Source organism: Pelophylax lessonae (assembly GCF_965119305.1).
Source record: "Pelophylax lessonae genome assembly, chromosome: 10".
Lineage (NCBI taxonomy): Eukaryota > Metazoa > Chordata > Amphibia > Anura > Ranidae > Pelophylax > Pelophylax lessonae.
In genome coordinates, this window is record NC_138777.1 from 176642998 (window position 1) to 176664958 (window position 21961).

Here is a 21961-nt window from a genome sequence, read left to right on the forward strand (position 1 = left end):
AAACTTCACGTGCACACCTTTTAGACCCCCCAGATACTAAATCCAAAGTAAAAATCAAAAAAATCTCTTTTTTTTTTTTTTTTTTAATTTTTCAATAATTGGCTTTTTTATCAAAAATGACAATTTTTAAGAACTTTTTTTTGTGTGATTAATAGTCCCTGGGGCATGACCCAGAACCCTAGGCACTTTTTAGGGGCATTTATTGGGTTTTAGGGCTTAAAAATGGTGTTTTTTGATTACAGAAGTTCGGGTCCCATTGATTTCAATGGGGTTCTGAAATCCGAACCGAACTTTCGTGAAGTTCGGGTGTTCTGGTCGAACCGAACTTTTCAAAAGTTCGATCATCCCTAATAAGGACCTCAATGGGCTGCTAGAAGCCACTCATGTACTTGAAACCCAAAACAAACTTTCCCCCTCCAATTCCATATCATTAAATTTAACTAGCCTACGACACAAACTCCGCTCACTATTGTGTTCTCAACATGACCAATACATGAGAAGCCTAAAGATTCACCACTATGCCCATGATAATAGTTACATAGTTACATAGTAGGTGAGGTTAAATAAAGACAATAGTCCATCCAGATCAACCTGTGTAGGTGTGTGTGGCTGTAATCATCTCACATAGCCCTAATGTCCTGATCCTTGAGATGTACATCTAAGAGTCTTTTGAAAGCCACCATACTTCCCGCAGAAACCACCTCTTGTGGTAGAGAATTCCACAGTCTTGTAGCCCTAACAGTAAAGAACCCCCCCCACGTTGCCTGAGGTTAAAACGCTTCTCCTCTAATCGCATTGTATGCCCTCTTGTCCACATGCAATCCCTTTGACTGAACAGCTAAGATCCCCATTGAGATATTTATAAATTGCTATCATGTCCCCCCTCAGGCGTCTCTTCTCCAGGGAGAATAAATCCAGTGATTGCAGCCGCTATGTATTCATCCAATCGGTGTTAAGATGTATTTATCCAATCGGTGTTAAGAGATATATAATGAATGCTGGGGTAGTGCTTCCCGTGGGCAGTCCTAACTCATTCCGGCATAGACACATCCTATTTTTATGTTATTAATGATGGTTGTTTAATTTTAGCAATAAATTAACCTCGAATCCATAATATATCTATTAGCATCATGCGAGATTAGTCCGGCATTGAAAAGTTTGAGAACGCCAGTATTTCGACTCTCAGTGTCATGGACATCCCTTGCAGACACCGGAAACACTTCCTCACCTAGGCATAAAAGGGCGGCAGTGATGACGCGGGCTCCCCTCCTATCTCAGTTGATGGCCAATCGGGAGGAAACGCGTCATCGAGGAGGCGCCGCGTCATCACTCACATCGTAAAACGGCGGTCCGCACTGCAGGTGGCCGCTGTCATCTGCATCCCGCATAGGGTGACTGTAAGCGTGTATTCTCAGCATGCATGTAAGTGCAATTTTTTACCTACAATAAATGTTTTAAAAGATAATGCACTATTTGCGGTCCCTCTTCTTTCCCCATTCACACTGAGGACAAGAACAGCGATAACCCACCAGAGATCCATCCATTACCACATCCAGCAAAGGAGAGGAGTGTCTGTTTGTTCACAGCTCTACTTATACATTTATCTGGTAAGAGGCTTACCACTTCCACCCCACCTAGGAGGTGTTAGTGGCTATACTCCTCTGGTTTTCCTTTGGTGTGTGATCTCTGGAGCGGAGCTATACATTTATATGCCCTTAATATTCATCTTTCTGGTAAGAAGGTATGCTGGTGGTGGGTCACTGAACTTTATTCACGTTGTTTCTACTTGTCCAGCTCAGCGGTTTCATCACAAGAATTTTTGATTTGGACTTTATTTGTGCATTATTTGGGACTGTCTTTGTCACGATATCCACTCGTGTGGTCACTCACTGGTGTATTTATTGTTAATATTGTTGATTAATTCCAGTTTGTATTAAGCCTTTCCTTTATATATGTTACAAGCACATTTGGTTGGTTTTATTCCAGACCCCTCTTTCATGTTTTGAATTATACATAATCTCATTTGAAATTTCCCCTTCTCCATTTTGGATACCCCCAAGGGTTCCCCTCATAACGTGTATTGTGTTTTTATGTTTTTAGTCCCCAAGTGCAAAACCTTACACTTCTCCACATTAAACCTCATTTGCCATGTCATTGCCCACTCCGTTACTTTGTCCAGGTCATTCTGTAGGATATCTGCTTCATGCTGTGCAGTTATTGCCCTGGCCAATTTTGTGTCATCTTCAAAAACTGATAACAAACTACTGATCCCGTCCTCAATGCTGTTTATGAATAAATTGAACAAGGTTGGTCCCAGGACTGAGCCCTGGGGCACCCCGCTTACTACCTCAGACCAGTCTGAGTATGCGCTGTTTATTACCACCCTTTGGACACGCCCTTTTAGCCAGTTCCATATCCAAGAGCAAACCCTGCTGTCGATACCTGCAGACCTTATTTTATAAATTAAGCGCTTGTGGGGAACTGTATCAAACGCCTTAGCGAAGTCCAAATACACCACATCTACTGGTCTGCCCCTATCTAGCTCACAGCTCGCCTCCTCGTAGAATGTTAAGAGATTGGTTTGACAAGAACGCCCATTTGTAAACCCGTGCTGATTGCTGCTGATGATGTTGTTGTCTTTAGAAAACTCTACGATATAGTCCCTTATCATCCCCTCCAGAAGTTTACATACTATTGATGTCAAACTGACAGGCCTATAATTTCCAGGGATATGCCTCTGCCCCTTTTTGAATATCGGAATCACGTTAGCCTTCCTCCAATCCCCTGGTACATCTCCTGTCCTAATACTGTCAGCAAAGATCAGGAACAGTGGTCTAGATATAACCTTACTGAGTTCCTTGAGTACTCTCGGATGTACACCATCCGGGCCTGGTGATTTGTTTGTGTTAAGTTTATCCAGCCTTTCCCTGATTTCACCCTCTGTTAGCCATAGTGGCAAGTCCTATGTATTACTACTAACCATATAGTCATGGTCAGTGTACCCCTCCTTTTCCTGTGTAAAGACTGACGGGAAAAAAGCATTCAGCACGGTTGCTTTTTCGGTGTCCTCTGTAACCATCCTCCCATCACTGTTAGTTATGTGTGCAAAATGCTCTGCCCTAGTTTTTTTGCTGTTGATATATTTAAAGAATTTCTTTGGGTTTTTTTTACTATCCTCCGCTATTTGTCTCTCAAAGTTGATTTTAGCCACCTTGATTACATGTTTACTTTTCTTATTTGCCTCCTTGTATTGCTTGAAAGCCGATACTGTGCCCTCTCATTTATATTTCTTGAAGGCCAATTTTTTTTCCCTAATACGTTTTTTAACGCTACAGTTTAGCCAGCCAGGTTTGGCTTTGTCTCTTCTAAATGTATTTCCCATAGGAATGCACTGCAAGATGCATTTGTTTAATATGTTCCTAAAGCATTCCCATTTTTCCTCTGTGGTCAGTGCTCCCAGGGTTTGGTCCCAATTTACCCTTTCCATCAAAGAGTACAATTTTGGAAAGTTTGCCCTTCTGAAGTTTAGGGTTCTTATGTTCCCCACTTGCCTTGTTATATTGTTATTTACACTAAAAGTGATCATCCTGTGATCGCTAGAGCCCAGGTAGTCCTGGACTCCTACCTCCGAGATTAGGTCTGGGTCATTCGTGATCAATAGATCCAGGACTGCGTTTTCTCTAGTCGGAGAATCCACCAACTGTGACATGTAATTATCAGGTTTCCGTGAATAGACGGGCATTCTGTGAGTGTGCAGTCCCCTCATCCCAGTCAATGTCGGGATAATTAAAGTCCCCCAATATGATGACTGATTCCAATTTTGCCACTTTACCCATTAGTGCTAAAAATTCCAGCTCTACCTCCTCCTCTTGTTTAGGTGGCCTATAGCAAACCCCCACAATTACTTTTCCCTTTTCTCCTTCCCTATGGAGTTCTACCCACACAGATTCTAAATCCATGCTCATCCCATCCATAATGTCACTCCTCTCTATCACCTTTACATTGTTCTTGACATAGAGACATACCCCTCCCCCTCTTTTTCCTACCCTGTCCTTCCGGTACACCGAATACCCTTGGATATTGACCAGCCAGTCATGTGAGGGGTCGAACCAAGTCTCTGTTATTCCCACAAGGTCTATGTCATCCTCATGTACTAACATTTCCAATTCATCCATTTTATTAGCTAGGCTCCTGGCATTAGCATATACCCCTCTTAGTTTTACGGAAGTTAAACGTGATTGGTGGTTATGTTTATTCCTGTTTGGTCTGAGGTTTTCCCGCACAGACCTGCCAATTGACGTTGTGGACCTACTGTCGCTGCTGACCCTACAGCTGCCTTCAGTCCTTTGCTCCCTCCTGACTGACTCTACTTCTGAGCCCTCCCCCCGTCTCCTGGTTTAAAAGCCCCTCCAACTTGGTGGCCATCTTTCTCCCCAAAAGAGCTGTACCGTCCCCATTAAGGTGCAGCCCATCCTTACTAAAGAGCCGGTAGCCGACTGAGAAGTCAGCTCAGTTCTCCAGGAACCCAAACCCCTCCTTCCTACACCAATTCCTAAGCCACTTGTTAAGTTCCCTAATCTCCTTCTGCCTCTCTTGTGTGGCTCGAGGTAATAGAGCTGGCAAACTATTAGCAAATAGACTCAAAGTCCGCAACACAAAGACTAGGATACCCTATATTATTCACCCCTTCACAAAAAATAAATTCACCAACCCCCAAGACATAGCGAACGTCTTTTCTGATTACTATGGAACCCTCTACAATGTGAAAGAGGATGCTTCCACTCCCCAACCTTCCATTGCTTCTATAAACGACTTTCTCAGTAATCTTAAAATACCAACTTCATCCTCCACCCAACTTAGTGAACTTAATAAACCTTTCACTACCGACGAAATTATCCGTGTAATTTGATCTACCCCAGACAAGGCACCTGGCCCGGATGAGCTGTTGAATAAATACTTTAAATGCTTTGCAGAGATTCTTGCCCCATAACTTACAAAAGTATTCGAGGAAGCAGCATCCAAAGCACCATTCCCTGAGGAGATGCTGTCGGCTAACATTATTACCCTGCCCAAGCTAAGCAAATCCCCAGATGTTCCTGATAACTTTTGGCCAATTTCACTCCTGAACTCTAATATAAAAATATACGCGAAATTACTCACTTTACATCTTCATAATATTCTCCCATCTCTGATACAGCCAGACCAGCATGGCTTTGTAAGGGGTAGACAAACATCTGAGGCTACCAGACGCATTTTAAACATTGTCCAATTTGCAGAAAAATCACAGACGCCTTCTCTGCTTCTTTCCATTGAGGCAGAGAAGGCGTTTGACTGAGTACACTGGGGATACATTAACCAAGTACTACAAAAATTTGGATTCTCTGGTCCAATACTATCAGCTATATTAGCCCTGTACTCTTCTCCCTCAGCGAGGGTACTTTCATCTAGCCTCCTCTCCAAGCCCTTTAAAATATCTAATAGGACAAGACAAGGATGCCTCTTATCTCTGTCAATATTCAACTTAGTTATCGAACCCCTAGCTGAAGCAATTAGATTACACACAAACATATCAGGCTTCTGTTTAACAGACATGTAATAAACATATAATAAACCTCTTCGCAGATGATATCATTCTATCTTTAACTAATCCTTCTATGTCTTTACCACATGCCCATCAACTATTGTCTTCATTCAGTAAAATCTCTTATTATAAAGTGAATTTTTCTAAATCAGTGATACTATATCTTGGCCTACCCCAACACTCCTACCCCAACACTCTGACGACCTCCCATACTCAGACAAGGGCCTTCCCTACCTAGGCATTACTGTAACTTTCCCATCAACAAGGCTCAATGAAGCTAACTATAAACCTCTTATCCAGAAACTAAAAGGTGTTCAGATCTAGTGGTTAGAGTGGGTATTGCCAACATCCCCGTCGTAAAACTGTAAAAGAATCCCCTAGAGTGTGGGACTTTTAAGGCAATAACCAATCCTTGAGTAATTGTCGTAAAACATATAAGTAATTTTATTAATGTTATACAAAATATGAAAAAATGCAAATCAAAAGAAGAAAAAACATTAAAATGCGTGTGGCTATGAATTACATCACGGTACCGCCAGAGGAATTCTTTCCATCACACATCCAGAGGACCACTAAATCAGTTACCCCAGCTATACTCCAAGTACTATATACCATTAAGATTGTGACATACCTGCACATGCTATATGACCCCCCATTTGGGACCGATCACAGGGATCCTCATGGGAACCATTGGTGGAGGGCGGTTAACTTTGCCATGAAATGACGGCTTGTCACCTTTACAGCTCTCTCTTCATTGAGTTGTGGCAACCTATTTCTCTTTTTTCTTTTGATTGAGCCATATTATCTGGCCTTGCCAAGGTTATAGCAGTCCTTTTGGATGCATAACAATTCTTGTTTTGCTTTTAAAATAGTGGCTAAATACATCTCATGGATTGGCACTAGTGTCTGAGATATACCTCCATTTGACCTCTGAAAAAGGGCAAAGTCCGAAACGCATCAGTTCATCATTTGGAATTCTCGGCCACTCCATGTTCAAGTGATGTAATTTATAGCCACACACATTTTAATGTTTTTTCTTCTTTTGATTTGCATTTTTTCATATTTTGTATAACATTAATAAAATTACTTATATGTTTTACGACAATTACTCAAGGATTGGTTATTGCCTTAAAAGTCCCACACTCTAGGGGATTCTTTTCCAGCCTTATCCAGAAACTGACTAGCGAACTCCAGAACTTCTCTAAGTGTGATACCTCTTGGGCAGGCAGAATAGCAACCTTTAAAATAATGATTCTTCAACAAATACTATATGTCTTTAGGTATCTACCTATCCCTATTCATGTGCAATACTTAAGATCATTGTCTTCCATAATGAAAAAATTAATCTGGCAAAATAAGAGAGCGCGCTGTATACACACACACCTCATTAAAAACCAAAAAGTAGATGTAGCTGGATTTGTAGATATCCAAGACTACTGGATAGCCTTACAACTCACTCAATTAAAGCAATGGTTTACCACCTCCCCTGACAACCTACGGGTAGGTATTGAAACAACTTTACCCAATAGCACAGACCTTAAAGACGCATTACTAGCTGATAACTGGGAGCGGTCTAACATTTCCATCCTCCCTGATACAATCAGGGCAACCTTTATAGCATGGAGATCCCTAACTAGAATAGAAATATCCAAACCATCTGACACCCCAGTTTTTACTCCTCTTTCCTCCCTAGAATATCTCATCCTACATCTCTCAATGAGGGGTTGGCAGGCTGCAGGTATCAAGTACATGAAGGATTGATATATACTCAAACCCAACTCAAATCTATGCAAAATCACAACATACTATCAAAGGACTTCCTTACTTATATACGTCTATCATCATTTCTAAAACGTAATTCAAGACCCTCTATACGGGTGGATCCCAAAGCCTGGCAATACCTCACAAATTCTTCACCAACCCCTAAGGGTATCTCCATCTTCTACTCCCTCTTAAGCAACAAAAATACTTTCTCCAAAACTGCTCCTATGTTGAAGTGGGAATCTGACTTGCAAAAAACCGATTCTGAAACTCAATGGCAAAAAGCTATAAAAATCTCCCATAAGGTTACACATTGTATTAACCTTATGGGAGATCACCAGACTTTGGAGATCAGACTTAGTTCCAAATGTTAAAATAATCTTTGTATACGAACGTGACCTGGCCATAAGATCCTATACCCACCATATATTTTCTAAAGCATGGAGTTATTGGATCCATACTTATCCCTCATGACACATATTATATTGTAACCTACTGTAATGTTATCCACTTAACTGACTAATTATGTACCCTTAATGTACCCTTAATTTGAACACTTGATAAAAATTGTATATCTATGCCTCACCGGTGTCCCATTTATTCAAGACTGTTTTAAAAATGTTCAATGTTGTTCATTTTGTATCATTCCAAAAATATTGATTAAAAAAAAAAAAAATGACAAGACATTTAAAACCAAATTCCAACTAACAGACTTCCTTTCCCAGACCTGTCGTCTATATAGATATATATATGCATATCCACTGATCTTGAAAAATATTTTTGATGTAGAAAGGACAGTTAACTGTCAAATGGCTTGTACTGTATATATGATTTGGATGGAAGTTCATTCCTGAAGGCTCATGGCTTCCTGAGTTGTTTCTTGGATGCGGGACATGTTCACAAGAGTACAGCATATATTAACTCCTTATAAAGTCATGCATCAAAGAGGGAAACAGACCGACTTCATAATGACACTTATGATAGTGCTCCTTATTATTTATGTACTGACATGTCACACCGTAGTCGCATCCCAAGTTGCTGTGAAAAAGGATATGGGCCATTCACACCTGTGGTCTAGAGGAGATTTTTTTAAACATTTGAATGTCCTGTTGATTATGTGCAGTGTAAAGTGGTCTACCTCCCTCGCACAGGGTGTATATCACAAAGACACAGTCCCAGGATATGTGAAGACATCCAGCATTAGCAGAGTATATCCTGCAGAAGGACAACTTTCAATGATGCATATATATAATATGTTGTGCATACAAGCTTCGTAGCAAAACATAAGTCCTCTGTTAGAGCAGTATATTTTTCTCTGTGGCCTATAGCACATTTCAGTCCTTCATGCCCATATCATGATATCAGAGACACTCAGCAATTAATCCATAATGACAATTTAGAGAAGTACTTATCATTTAAAGTCCCCCTTTCATTGCCGTTTTTCTAAATGAGCCTCCATTTCTTTGTGTATATCTCTCTTGTTCATCCTGAAAATACAGCCATAAGTTTCGCAGGGTGTCCTGGCTGCTTTAGAGGCTGACACACTGACAATCTGTTCTCTATTTATGTATCGCATTTCCTGTCCAAAATGGGTGAAAACTGTCCTATTGCGCATGCGCGATACGCCGTGATGCATGGCGTTGCGATTGGCAAACCGCGCATGTGAGATAAGCCATAGAGCCACAGCGTTATGTTACAAACTTTGAATACAGCGCCGTCCTCCTATTTGTAATCGCCCCCGTTCATTATAACTCTTGGCGGCGGAGACAACAGCAGAGAGGAGCTGGAGGGGAGATAACCATACAAAAATATCACCCCGTTCCACTATATAGATGTATTATTTTTTTTTATAAATAACATATTGTCATTTAATCATTTTAAAATTACTAACTAATTACTAAATCCAGAGCCTCTTCTGCTTGAAAAAGCCTTAGACACAATTATTGCACATCCCTATTGTCAGTTAAATCAAAGATGGAGACATAAGCATAAATTCAATTGAAAAATGCACACACATTAAACCTCTTCACTTGAGAGCGAAGCAGGGGGAAAGGGAAAAAAAAAAAAAAAAGGCGGAGGCCACATTGTAGGGGCACGGGGAGCTGGATGGTCCATTGTGGAAGGCAGGTTAGAATCTCTAAACACCATGGCTATATTTTATAAGATTACAGAATAAGAGTTTGCACTGTTGATATGTGGTATTTATATTATTTATATTATCCCTTAATTAGACTCTATGGGGGCTATGAGCATCACAGGACCGGCTGGGATATGAGGAGTTTGAGGCCTTGGACAGATTAAGCCCAGCATCGTCCTATTAAAGGTATAGTGGGTAGTAATTAATTGTGGTTTAAATGGGGGCCTGCTAACCTATATAGTTATGCAATCCCCTTTGTCTGCACTCACCTTATACCTACCCCCTTGGGATTGTCTCTTTATATGTATCCTCACCTACTTTTATCTATGGCATTAAGGCATCACATGGGGAGATAGATATAAATACACATATGTTCATATATGTTGTTACAGCTTCCATGAATTGTTTGCGAGACATTCAAAGCCTCCAGCGGACATCTTAGCTCCCCCTATGCGTAGTTATTTTTTGAGTACGAGTGATTATAGATCATGATAGGAAGATCTCTTAGTTTTACTCTAGGCTTAATATAGTTTTGGCCTTATGTTCATTTATTGTTTACTTATATAGGATCTCTGTGCTTTCTATACTCCTCTCTGTGGGAGACTCGGCGTATGGGGGGGTTCCCCCCCTTCCCCCCCCCCCCCCCCCGTGGCTGGCATGTCAGATCATTCAAACAGATGTTCTACGTTCAATTGCTAGAAGGCTACATCCTTTCAAGTGGTATGAAGCCATTTCATTTGGGGAGCTTATGCTGTGGATGGGTGATGTATCCACATCAATTTTCTGTACTTTTGGTATTTTTTGTACAATTTAGTGTTTTAGCATTTTTTTTGTCTTGGTGTTGTTTGTATGGGATTATGGAACTTGCTAGTATGTATGTATACATTTCCTTTGTCTAGAAGCTTCAATGTACTGCACGTTTTCCTGAAGAAGCCAGTATGGGGAAACTTGTCGAAACAAAAGCGTGGAAACTTTCAAAATAACTTCTGAATGTTACACAGTCTGTATAGTGATACTTGACAAGCCAATTATTTTATAACTGTTTATTTGTTCAATAAACCCTTCAATTTTTAGTGGAGTTCTAAAGTTATTCAGCATCAAGTTGCACCCTAAAAGTCCCACATCTCCAGTTTTGTTGTTTCTAGCACAGGGATGTTGGTGCCATATTTGTCAAATAGGAGTCTAATTCTGGTTTTGCTCACATAACCACAAGAACTGTTATGGGTGTTGTCAATGTTTACATATTATTCATACCGTTTAAATATAGATTCTTTTTTTTCTAACAGGAGTTTCCATCATATTTCATCTTGTCAGTAAAAAAAAAAAAAAATGTGCTCTGTAATTTTTTCATGTTTTGTCACAAAAAAAAGTTTTAGGGGGCTGGCAACACTACTAGGGCCTTGTGAGCGAACTATTTGCCCATTGCTGATACTTCCAGGAGGGACTGAGCCACTGAGAGGAGGACAACAAGTGTACCCAATCCATACCGCACCCGTAATGCACTCTATAGCGCACTTATTCCAAACCTAGACTGCACCTGTACTAACTCTATACTGCATTATACCGAACCTTTACCACAGCTGAACCACATCTATTTGGCACCTGTGCCAATACTGTACCTACTGTATACTGCATGCAGGTTAACCGAGGCAGTTGTTAAGTGCAAAGATGCTCTTAAAGGGCCAAAAGATAGCCAACAGAAGAACATGTTTAAAGAACTGCCCCTCCCATAATAATAATAATTTACAAGCCCCCTTTTTTTCCCTGCCCCTTTCTCTATAAACCCCCTTTTCTTTTGGACAGTGCCCAGTCGGTCTAGGACTAGCATGACCCCCTGAGGTGGCCTTGGTATGGTTCATGCTGATCTGGATGCCAAATGTCATCTTATGCCTAGTCCCTACTGTTAATCATTTTGTTTGCTAAATTGTGTTTTTACCATTGTTAATCCATATTGTGCTTGCCTAGATACTGATCATATTGGGTGACAATATATTAGGTTTGCCTTTACTACCTGGTTCGGTGCCTGTTTTCTTTGATTTAGCAATACTAATAGATACTAAGGGGTGTATTTAGGGAGCTGAAGAAAGTTTTTAATAGGGATGGGCTCTGTGTTACATTTGACTCAAACATCAGCTGTTCGTGTGTTCACAGAACACACAAACAAATGGAGTGCTCCGTGGGAAGTTCGCCCGCCGGTGAGCACCCCATAATGCACTGCTCTGTTGCAGTGCATTAATTGCTGATGATTGGCCAAAGTATGCACCTGACCTGTATGCTTTGGCCTATGAAAGCACAATGTCCTGTCAGAGCCATGATTGGCTAAAGGCAGGGTGCCTTTAGCCAATCATGGCTCAGGGGCTATGTCGACGCCCCACACAATATAATGCTGCCACTTATACGGCAGCCATGTATAGTGTGTGACAATAGAGATTAGGCAGGTAGTTAGTGGATAGTGTGTTGAGTTAGTTTAGTGCAGTCAGTGTAGTGTACAGGCATACTCCACTTTTAAAATGTATACATGTGTTGTAGTCCTGGGTCCCCTCTCGGCGCTCCCCACGTTTTGGTGTATTTGGTGTATATGGTGCTTATAGTTAATAAGCAGTGCCATGTGAAGCTGACCAATATTTCCCATAGACGGCAATGTTAAACACTGGGAGTAGTGCCATGCCAACCTGACCAATATCCCATAGATGCCAATGAGCACTGAAAGCTGAAAATTGGTCTAGGCAGGAAGGGTGTAAAAGCCCTGTATTTAAGTGGTTAAGGGGAACCTTTTGACAGAATTAAAAAAAATGGCATGGGGTCCCCCCCCAAAATCTATACAAAGCCCTTTGGGTATGGTACAAATTTTAAGGGGAACTCCACACCAAAATAAAAAAAAAAAATAGGCGTGGGGTCTCCACCAAAATCCATACCAGACCCTTATCTGAGCATTAATTTTTTCTGATATTTTTACATTTTCACTTAGGGGTGTACTCACTTTTGTTGCCAGCGGTTTAGACATTAATGGCTGTGTGTTGAGTTATTTTGAGGGGAAAGCAAATTTACACTGTTATACAAGCTGTACACTCACTACTTTACATTGTAGCAAAGTGTCATTTCTTCTGTGTTGTCACATGAAAAGATAGAATAAAATATTTACAAAAATGTGAGGGGTGTACTAAATTTTGTGAAATACTGTAACTATTTGATGGGCACCTTAATGACCACAACCAGGGCCGGCCTTAGGTGTTCAGGCGCCCTGTGCGAGCTAATCCTGTGGCGCCCCCCCCCCCCCCCCGCGCGCGCGCATTTTCTTGCACGTTTTTTGCACTTTGACTTTTCTTTTTTATGATCACTAATTAATAACTTAGCCCCCCTTACATCAGAGACCCCCCACACAAAGCCCCCCTTAATTTAGAGGCCCCCTACATCAGAGAGCCCCCCCCACACAGAGCCCCCCCCCCTCACATCAGAGACCCCCCACACAAAGCCCCCCTCACTTCAGAGACCCCTCCACACAAAGCCCTCCTCACATCAGAGACCCCACACAGAAAGCCCCACTTACATCAGAGACCCCCCACACACATCAGAGACCCCCTCACATCAGAGACCCCCACACAAAGCCCCCCTAAGATCAGAGACCCCCTACACACACAAAGCCCCCCTCACATCAGAGACCCCCACACAAAGCCCCCTTACATCAGAGACCCCACACACAAAGCCCCCTTACATCAGAGACCCCACACACAAAGCCCCCTTACATCAGAGACCCCACACACAAAGCCCCCTTACATCAGAGACCCCACACATCAGAGACCCCCCACACAAAGCCCCCCTAACATCAGAGACCCCCTACACACACAAAGCCCCCCCACACACACAAAGCCCCCCTTACATCACAGACCCCCCTCACACAGAGCTCCCCACAAAAAGCCCCCCCTTACATTTTTTAAAGGAAAGAGTCCTCACTTACCTTCCGCTCTCTGCAGCTTTTTTTTTTTCTTTAAACTTCCCGCCCACACATCCCCGGGAGTGTGGGCGGGGCGGGAGGAGGAGAAGGGGCGGGGCGAGGAGGAGCTGACGATCTCTCCTCTGGCGTCAGTGCAGGGAGGGAGGAGAGATCGTCAGCGTGGAAGGATCGGAGCGGAGGCTGAGCTGTGTGAGAGATACACAGCTTGCCTCACTGCATCAGTAGGGTGACCGAGGCACAGCGGGAGGTAAGCAGTGGCCGCGGCCTGTGTTAACCCTGTCCAGGCCGCGGTCGCCGCTCACCTCCCGCTGTGCGGCCTGAATCACCTGGTCTTCTGCGAGCTGTGATGGCCGCACGGCGCCCTTGTTGCCCATGGCGCCGTGTGGTCGCACGGCTCGCACACCCCAAAGGCCGGCCCTGACCACAACATACAGGGGTATACGATGTACTGTTAACTGAAAACACACACAGTCATCTAAGGTTGAACTGGATGGACTGGTGTCTTTTTTTCAATCTCACTATGTAACTATGTAATAGCACACTGAAGACTGTTACATTTGATTTGTTCTAGAATAGATGTGTATGCTACAGTTCAGTTTTAAAGTCTTAACCACTTCAGATCTGGAAAATAAACCCCCCTTCATGACCAGGCCATTTTTTGGGATACAGCACTGCGTCACTTTAACTGATAATTGCCAGGTCCTGCAAAACTGTCCCCAATTAAAATTAATGTAATTTTTCCCCACAGAGCTTTCTTATGGTAGTATTTGATCACCTCTGCGCTAATTAAACGCCTGACAATTTTGAAAAAAAAAAAAAAAGCCTGACAATTTTGATAAAAAATAAAAATGTTTTTACTTTCTGCTTTAAAACAACAACTTGGGAAACAGTGACCATAGGTCAATAAGTTTCAGTATTAATTACAGTAATAGGAAGCAGAGGGGTAATATAAGGACACTGAATTTCAAAAGAGCCAATTTCCCTAAACTGCGCTTGCTGCTAGAAAATATCAATTGGGATAGAACCCTGGGAACAAAGAACACGGAGGAAAAATGGGAGTGCTTCAAGAGTATACTAAACAGGGGGATTGACCAGTGCATTCCAAAGGGAAATAAATTTAAAAGAGCAAAAATAAACCCTGGATGGCTAAACTCCAACATAAAAATGCATGTTAGTGCTAAGGAAAAGGCCTTCAAAAAATACAAGACTGAGGGGTCATTGGCAGCATTTAAGCACTACAAAGAGTGTAATAAGAAATGTAAAGACGAAATCAGGGCGGCTAAAATAGAACACGAGAGACATATAGCGGAGGAGAGCAAAAAGAACCCCAAGAAGTTCTTTAAGTATATAAACAGTAAGAAAGCGAGGCCAGAACACATTGGCCCCATAAAAGATGATAAAGGAAATATGGCCACTGAGGACAGAGAAAAGGCGGAAGTGTTAAATCATTTCTTCTCTTCAGTCTTCACAAAAGAATCGGGGGGCTACACGAACCCAGCTTGTAAGGCCGAACTAAATAATACACCTCAGGAAGTGCCGCCATGGCTAACAGAAGATAGACTTAGAGCTAAACTAGAGAAACTTAACATAAATAAATCCCCGGGACCGGATGGCTTGCACCCGAGGGTTCTTAATGAGCTCAGCCAGGTGATTGCCAGACCATTATTCTTGATCTTTAAGGATAGTTTACAGACGGGTATGGTGCCAGCTGATTGGAAAAAAGCCAACGTGGTACCAATATTTAAGAAGGGGCCGAGATATATCCCGGGTAACTATAGGCCGGTCAGCCTAACATCTGTAGTCTGCAAAATTTTGGAGGGGATGTTAAGGGACCACATACAAGACTTTAGTAATGAAAACGGTATTATAAGTAGTAATCAGCATGGATTCATGAAAAATCGTTCGTGCCAAACCAATCTATTAACCTTCTACGATGAAGTGAGCAGCCACCTAGATAAAGGTAAGCCTGTGGATGTGGTGTATCTGGACTTTGCAAAGGCCTTTGACACCGTTCCCCACAAACGATTACTGTACAAACTAAGGAAGGTAGGTATGGATCAGAAGGTGAGTACCTGGATAGAGAACTGGCTCCAGGGGAGAGTACAGAGGGTGGTGATTAATGGGGAGTACTCGGATTGGGCGGGTGTGGAAAGTGGGGTCCCCCAGGGTTCTGTCCTGGGACCAATCCTGTTTAATTTGTTCATAAATGATCTAGAGGAGGGGATATCTAGCACAATCTCAGTATTTGCAGATGATACTAAACTAGGCATGCCAATATCTTCTATGCAGGATGTGGAAACCTTGCAAGCAGACCTGAACAAAATAACGGGGTGGGCAACTACATGGCAGATGAGGTTTAATGTTGATAAATGTAAAGTAATGCACTTGGGGGCCAGAAACCAGAAAGCAAGCTACTCACTAGGGGGGGAACCTCTGGGTGAGTCTAGGATGGAAAAGGACTTGGGGGTACTGGTAGACAACAAGCTTGGCAGTGGCATGCAATGCCAAGCCGCCGCAAGCAAAGCCAACAGAATACTGGGATGTATAAAAAAGGGGATTCACTCCAGAAATAAAGAGATTATTCTCCCACTCTACAAGACTCTGGTCCGGCCACATCTGGAGTATGCTGTCCAGTTCTGGGCACCGGTCCTCAGGAAGGATGTGCTGGAACTGGAGAAAGTCCAGAGAAGGGCAACAAAAATAATTAGGGGAATGGAGGACATCAGCTATGAGGAAAGACTACAAGCCCTGAACCTTTTCTCTCTGGAGAAAAGACGATTGAGGGGGGATATGATATCAATGTACAAATACTGTACTGGTGACCCGAGCATAAGGAACAAACTATTCAGAGAAAGGAGATACAATTAGGCTCCATGTACACGGGACGCTGGAAATGGACGTTTAGGAGCAGTTGGGCGTTTTTTTCAGAAGTCTCTGAACGCAGCTCCATGTTATCTTATCTGTCCATGTACACATGGTAGTTTACAGTCATTTGCAGGCAGTTGCGTTCAGGGACTTTTTTTAGAACGCAATTATATTGCGTTCGAACGTGTGTTTCCCGACGTTTCAAACGCAGAAACACAGCCGAACGTGACTAAACGTGACTGAACGTGATGAACCTACGTTCAGCCACGTTATACGTTTTTTTTCTTCCATTCAAAATCAATGGTTCCCTATGGGAGCCTATTGATTTGAATGGAAGGCGCACCGCAAGTCGGATCCGACTTGCGGCGCGACCTGCACTGTGAGAATCTTGAGGGGGAACTCCACGCCAAAAATGGGAAAAAAAACTGCGTGGGGTTCCCCCCCAGGTTCCAAACCAGGCCCTTCGGGTCCGGCATGGAATTTGAGGGTAGCCCCACGCCGTGGGGTCCCCCCCAAAATCCATACCAGACCCTTATCCGAGCATGCAGCCCAGCAGGCCAGGAAAGGGGAGGGGACGAGCGAGCGGCCCCACCCCCCCTGGACCACACCAGGCCACATGCCCTCAACATGGGGGGGTGTTGGTGCTTTGGGGCAGGGGGAGCTCTGCACCCCCCACCTCAAAGCACCCTGCCCCCATGTTGATGAGGACAAGGGCCTCATCCCCACAACCCTGGCCGGTGGTTGTGGGGGTCTGCGGGCAGGGGGCTGATCGGAATCTGGAAGCCACCTTTAACAAGGGGGCCCCCCAGATCCCGGACCCCCTCCCTGTGTGAATGGGTATTGGGGTACACTGTACCCCTACCCATTCACCCCATAAAAGATAGTGTATGCAAATAATGACAGGAGACGTTTTGGAAAGTTTATTAAAAATCTTCATCCGGCTCTTCGGGGTCTTCTCCTCTCCGGGGGTCTTCTGCTCTTTTGCTGTCCGCCCTTCTGCTGTCCTCTCTTCTTGTCTTCTCCTCTCCGGGGGTCTTCTGCTGTCTTCTCTCCGTGGGGTCTCCTGCTCTTTTGCTGTCCGCCCTTCTGATGTCCTCTCTTCTTGTCTTCTCCTCTCCGGTCTTCTGCTCTTGTGCTGTCGGCCGTCGGCTCTCCTTCTTCCTCCGGTCCTCCTCCGACGACGTCTCCAGCGATTATGCCGGCCTCTGGTCTCTGCAGCTTATTATATAGCCATTAGGGGCGTGGCCGCCAAATGACGTCATCGGGAGACCACGCCCCTTGTGTCACATGTGACGTCACATGTGACACAAGGGGCGTGGTCTCCCGATTACGTCATTTGGCGGCCACGCCCCTAATGGCTATATAATAAGCTGCAGAGACCAGAGGCCGGCATAATCGCTGGAGACGTCGTCGGAGGAGGACCGGAGGAAGAAGGAGAGCCGACAGCCGACAGCACAAGAGCAGAAGACCGGAGAGGAGAAGACAAGAAGAGAGGACATCAGAAGGGCGGACAGCAAAAGAGCAGGAGACCCCACGGAGAGAAGACAGCAGAAGACCCCCGGAGAGGAGAAGACAAGAAGAGAGGACAGCAGAAGGGCGGACAGCAAAAGAGCAGAAGACCCCCGGAGAGGAGAAGACCCCGAAGAGCCGGATGAAGATTTTTAATAAACTTTCCAAAACGTCTCCTGTCATTATTTACATACACTATCTTTTATGGGGTGAATGGGTAGGGGTACAGTGTACCCCAATACCCATTCACACAGGGAGGGGGTCTGGGATCTGGGGGGCCCCCTTGTTAAAGGTGGCTTCCAGATTCCGATCAGCCCCCTGCCCGCAGACCCCCACAACCACCGGCCAGGGTTGTGGGGATGAGGCCCTTGTCCTCATCAACATGGGGGCAGGGTGCTTTGAGGTGGGGGGTGCAGAGCTCCCCCTGCCCCAAAGCACCAACACCCCCCCATGTTGAGGGCATGTGGCCTGGTGTGGTCCAGGGGGGGTGGGGCCGCTCGCTCGTCCCCTCCCCTTTCCTGGCCTGCCGGGCTGCATGCTCGGATAAGGGTCTGGTATGGATTTTGGGGGGGACCCCACGGCGTGGGGCTACCCTCAAATTCCATGCCGGACCCGAAGGGCCTGGTTTGGAACCTGGGGGGGAACCCCACGCAGTTTTTTTTCCCATTTTTGGCGTGGAGTTCCCCCTCAAGATTCTCACAGTGCAGGTCGCGCCGCAAGTCGGATCCGACTTGCGGTGCGCCTTCCATTCAAATCAATAGGCTCCCATAGGGAGCCATTGATTTTGAATGGAGGCAGAAAAACGCTGCTAAAAGCAACGTGGCCAAACGTGCAATAACGCAAATGGAAAAAGCTACTGAAAGCACGTTTAACAGCTGCTTTTTCCCGGCGTCAGAAATAGCTTTGCAAGACGTTGTTTCTAACGTCCCGTGTACATGAAGCCTAAGACACGTGGCCACTCACTAAAACTAGAGAAAAGGCGGTTTAACCTTAAAGTGCGTAAGGGGTTCTTCACTGTAAGAACGGTAAGGATGTGGAATTCTCTTCCACAAGCAGTCGTATCAGCAGGGAGCATTGATAGTTTCAAAAAACTATTAGATGGACACCTTAAAGACCACAACATACAGGGGTATACAATGTACGGTTAAAAGCAAACACACACACGCATCATAGGTTGAACTGGATGGACTGATGTCTTTTTTCAACCTCACTAACTATGTAACTATGTAACTATGTAAAAACATATCCAAAAAAAATGTAAAAAATCAAACTTCATCAATTTAGGCCAATATGTATTCTGCTACATACTGTATTTTTGGTAAAAACAAAATCCCAATAAGCATATATTGATTGGTTTACACAAAAGTTATAGCGTCTACAAACTATGGGATATATTTATGGAATTTTTATTTATTTATTTATTAATTTATTTACTAGTAATGCAGCAGACAAATCAGATGCTAACTGACATTTTTTTGGAAACCAGTGACACTAATAGAGTGACCAGTGCTAGAAATATGTACTGTCACTGTACTAATGACACTGGCTGGTAGGGGGTTAACATCAGGGGCAATCAAAGGGTTAACTGTGTGACTAGCCTGTGTTTTTGTACAGTGTGGGAGGTGTTTTTACTAGAGAAAGGCATGGATCCATGTCCCTGCTTTGCAGGAACACAGGCTTTATGCCTTCCCTACTGACAGAACAGCAATCTGCCTTGTTTTCATAGGCAGATTGCCGTTGTGCATCAGTACCGAATGATCGGCGGGTGCTGACAGACATCGAGTCTGTGATACCCGCTAATCGGCTGTGTATAATCACAGCAGGAGCGAGCCACCAGCAGAGCACATTCGCACCTGTTACCCGGAAGTGTAGGACTACATAGCTATATGTGATCCTGCGCACAGCGGCCACCCTGTAGCAGTATATCTGCTATAGGACGGTCAGTAGGGGGTTAGTTTGTCCAAAGATGTAAGACAGATCGTCCCTATATGTGCAAATACTATTGCTTTCTTGGTCTGGCTCCCCCTCCTTTCTCCCTCCCCTTAACCTTCTTAGTGGTATTCCCGAGCGTGGCTCGGGGTTAAACTTCAGAGCCAAAAGCGGTAACCCCGAGCCACACTCGGGGTACCGCCAGAAGCATCGCTGGATCCTGTAAGCAGGGTTACTTACCTTGTCACCGGGATCCAGCGATGTATCCTGGCGGTGTCTAGCGGCGGATCTTCCTCCCGATCCTCTCCGTGCCCCGCCTTCCGTCTCCTGCGACGTGACGTTCGCAGGGGGGTGGAACCGGCAGCAAATTCAAATGTAAAACACACCAAACACACTGATACAGTTCAAAATAAAAAAAAAAATCACATTAGTTTGCCCACCAGTGCCCTTTCCTGCAGTTTTACTATATATATATATAATATATATATGTGTGTATATATATATATATATATATATATATATATATATATATATATATGTATATATATATATATATATATATATATATATATATATATATATATATATATATATATATATAATGTATACAGTTGGTTTGGGCTGCTCATTCACAAGAATTACATGCAAAATAATGGTACCGCTTTCAGCACCTAAAATACGAAAGAATCATACCGCCAGGGAGGTTAATTAAGTTTCTCAGTAAGGGTCACTCCAGAAGCTGCTAAGGGTTCCTTGGGCAATGAGCAACTTCTGCCTCTCAAATAAGCAACTATTGGCAACAATGATCTTTTTGGTTGTCTGTAATGGGAGATTCTTCCCAATGACCATCACACTAAAGTACTGTAAGCTATAGATATAGTAAATATCACCAGGGGGTCCCTAAAACCAGAAAATTATTTCAAAGGTTCCTCCTTGTTAAAAAAAAAAAATTTAAAAGGGTCAGACTAGTGGTTCTGTTTAGGGAGAACCTGGCAAAAAAAAAAAACGTCAGATGTAAGACAGATTGACCAACTATTCTATTCTAGTTCACCCAAATGTAATACTTTACATTTTTATATAGTTAGTGCTGGATGAAATAACCCATTGGCTTCTGCCTAGGACCCCAGTGATGAAATCTGCCAGCCTGCCAGTTGAATGGACCCCTACCAAAGACATTATAATGCCATATATATGTAAGTCTCACATCTCTTTCTGTTAGCTGTGCAATTAAAAATATATTGAAATAGAGCGGACTGCAGGAGTTTTTAATACCCATGCAAAAGCATCAATTAATGGAACTGAGATGCCAGGTGCAGAAACTAATCTAAAGCTGGGTAGACACTAGTAGAATTTCCGAAAATTCCCAGGAAAATTCATACAAAAAATTCTCAGTGCATTTGAATGTCTTTAAAAAGCAGTTCAAGATTTCATTTGCTTTTAACATTACAAGTCACATACACTGTTAGAAATCCGTACATTCCAAAATAAATTCTCCATCCCAACTTTTCTCATCATTGCGGTAAAAAATAAATGTCAATTTGGCCCCACTAATGATTACAAAAACAAACGAACATTCTTACAACATTATTACAACAAAAAAATCAAACAAAACTTTAAGCATATACCGAGCTTAAGAAATTTGATAGTGATACAAAACTCCAGCATCCACCCAAAGCTAAAACGCTGGTTCTGATTGAACAGATCATGAAAAATCTGAAATTCATACATAGTGATAAATAATAAAACACAGCAACCTACCGAGCAAGATGACTGCAAACAAGATATATAAAGACATGTTGAACGTTACTAGTTAATGGCGTTTCAGATGTTCCTTTGTATTTCTGCGTGCCTGTGGGAGGGACTAGAGATTTCATGAGAGAGACGTTTATAATGCAGATAAACCGGTTTATAATACCTGGTCACTGGTCCAGTCTATTTTTCTATTTGAGGACAGGTTAATGAGGTCACATAAATGAGAATTCTTTCCCTATTGGTTATGAATTTTGCATAGTAGGATGTTACAACTAAAAGGCACTTTTTCTAGCAAAAATGTGTTTTTCATAACGGAATTTACCACTTACAAGCTGTAGTTCTAGCATCATAAATAGCTGCACAGTCTTAGTGATTTTGTCATAAACATTTGCCTATATTTCCCCATATAGAGTTATGTATGATCATCCGAAGGACTGCTCTTCAATCCTGAATTCAGAAGGCACATTCAGACCGT

General features: G+C 43.2%; 1 protein-coding gene across 1 annotated transcript in view; it reads right to left on the minus strand.

Moving 5' to 3' along the window:
* The window catches only part of LOC309565652 (5-hydroxytryptamine receptor 3A-like), a gene marked incomplete at its 3' end in the record, with an annotated part of 83701 nt that extends 62142 nt beyond the window's left edge, over positions 1 to 21559 (minus strand). The window contains exon 1 of the mRNA XM_082270605.1: positions 21493 to 21559. Coding sequence (XP_082126731.1) covers positions 21493 to 21529 — 37 coding nt within the window. The 5' untranslated portion in view covers positions 21530 to 21559. The remainder of the gene's footprint in view (positions 1 to 21492) is intronic.
* Positions 21560 to 21961: the final 402 nt, after the last annotated feature.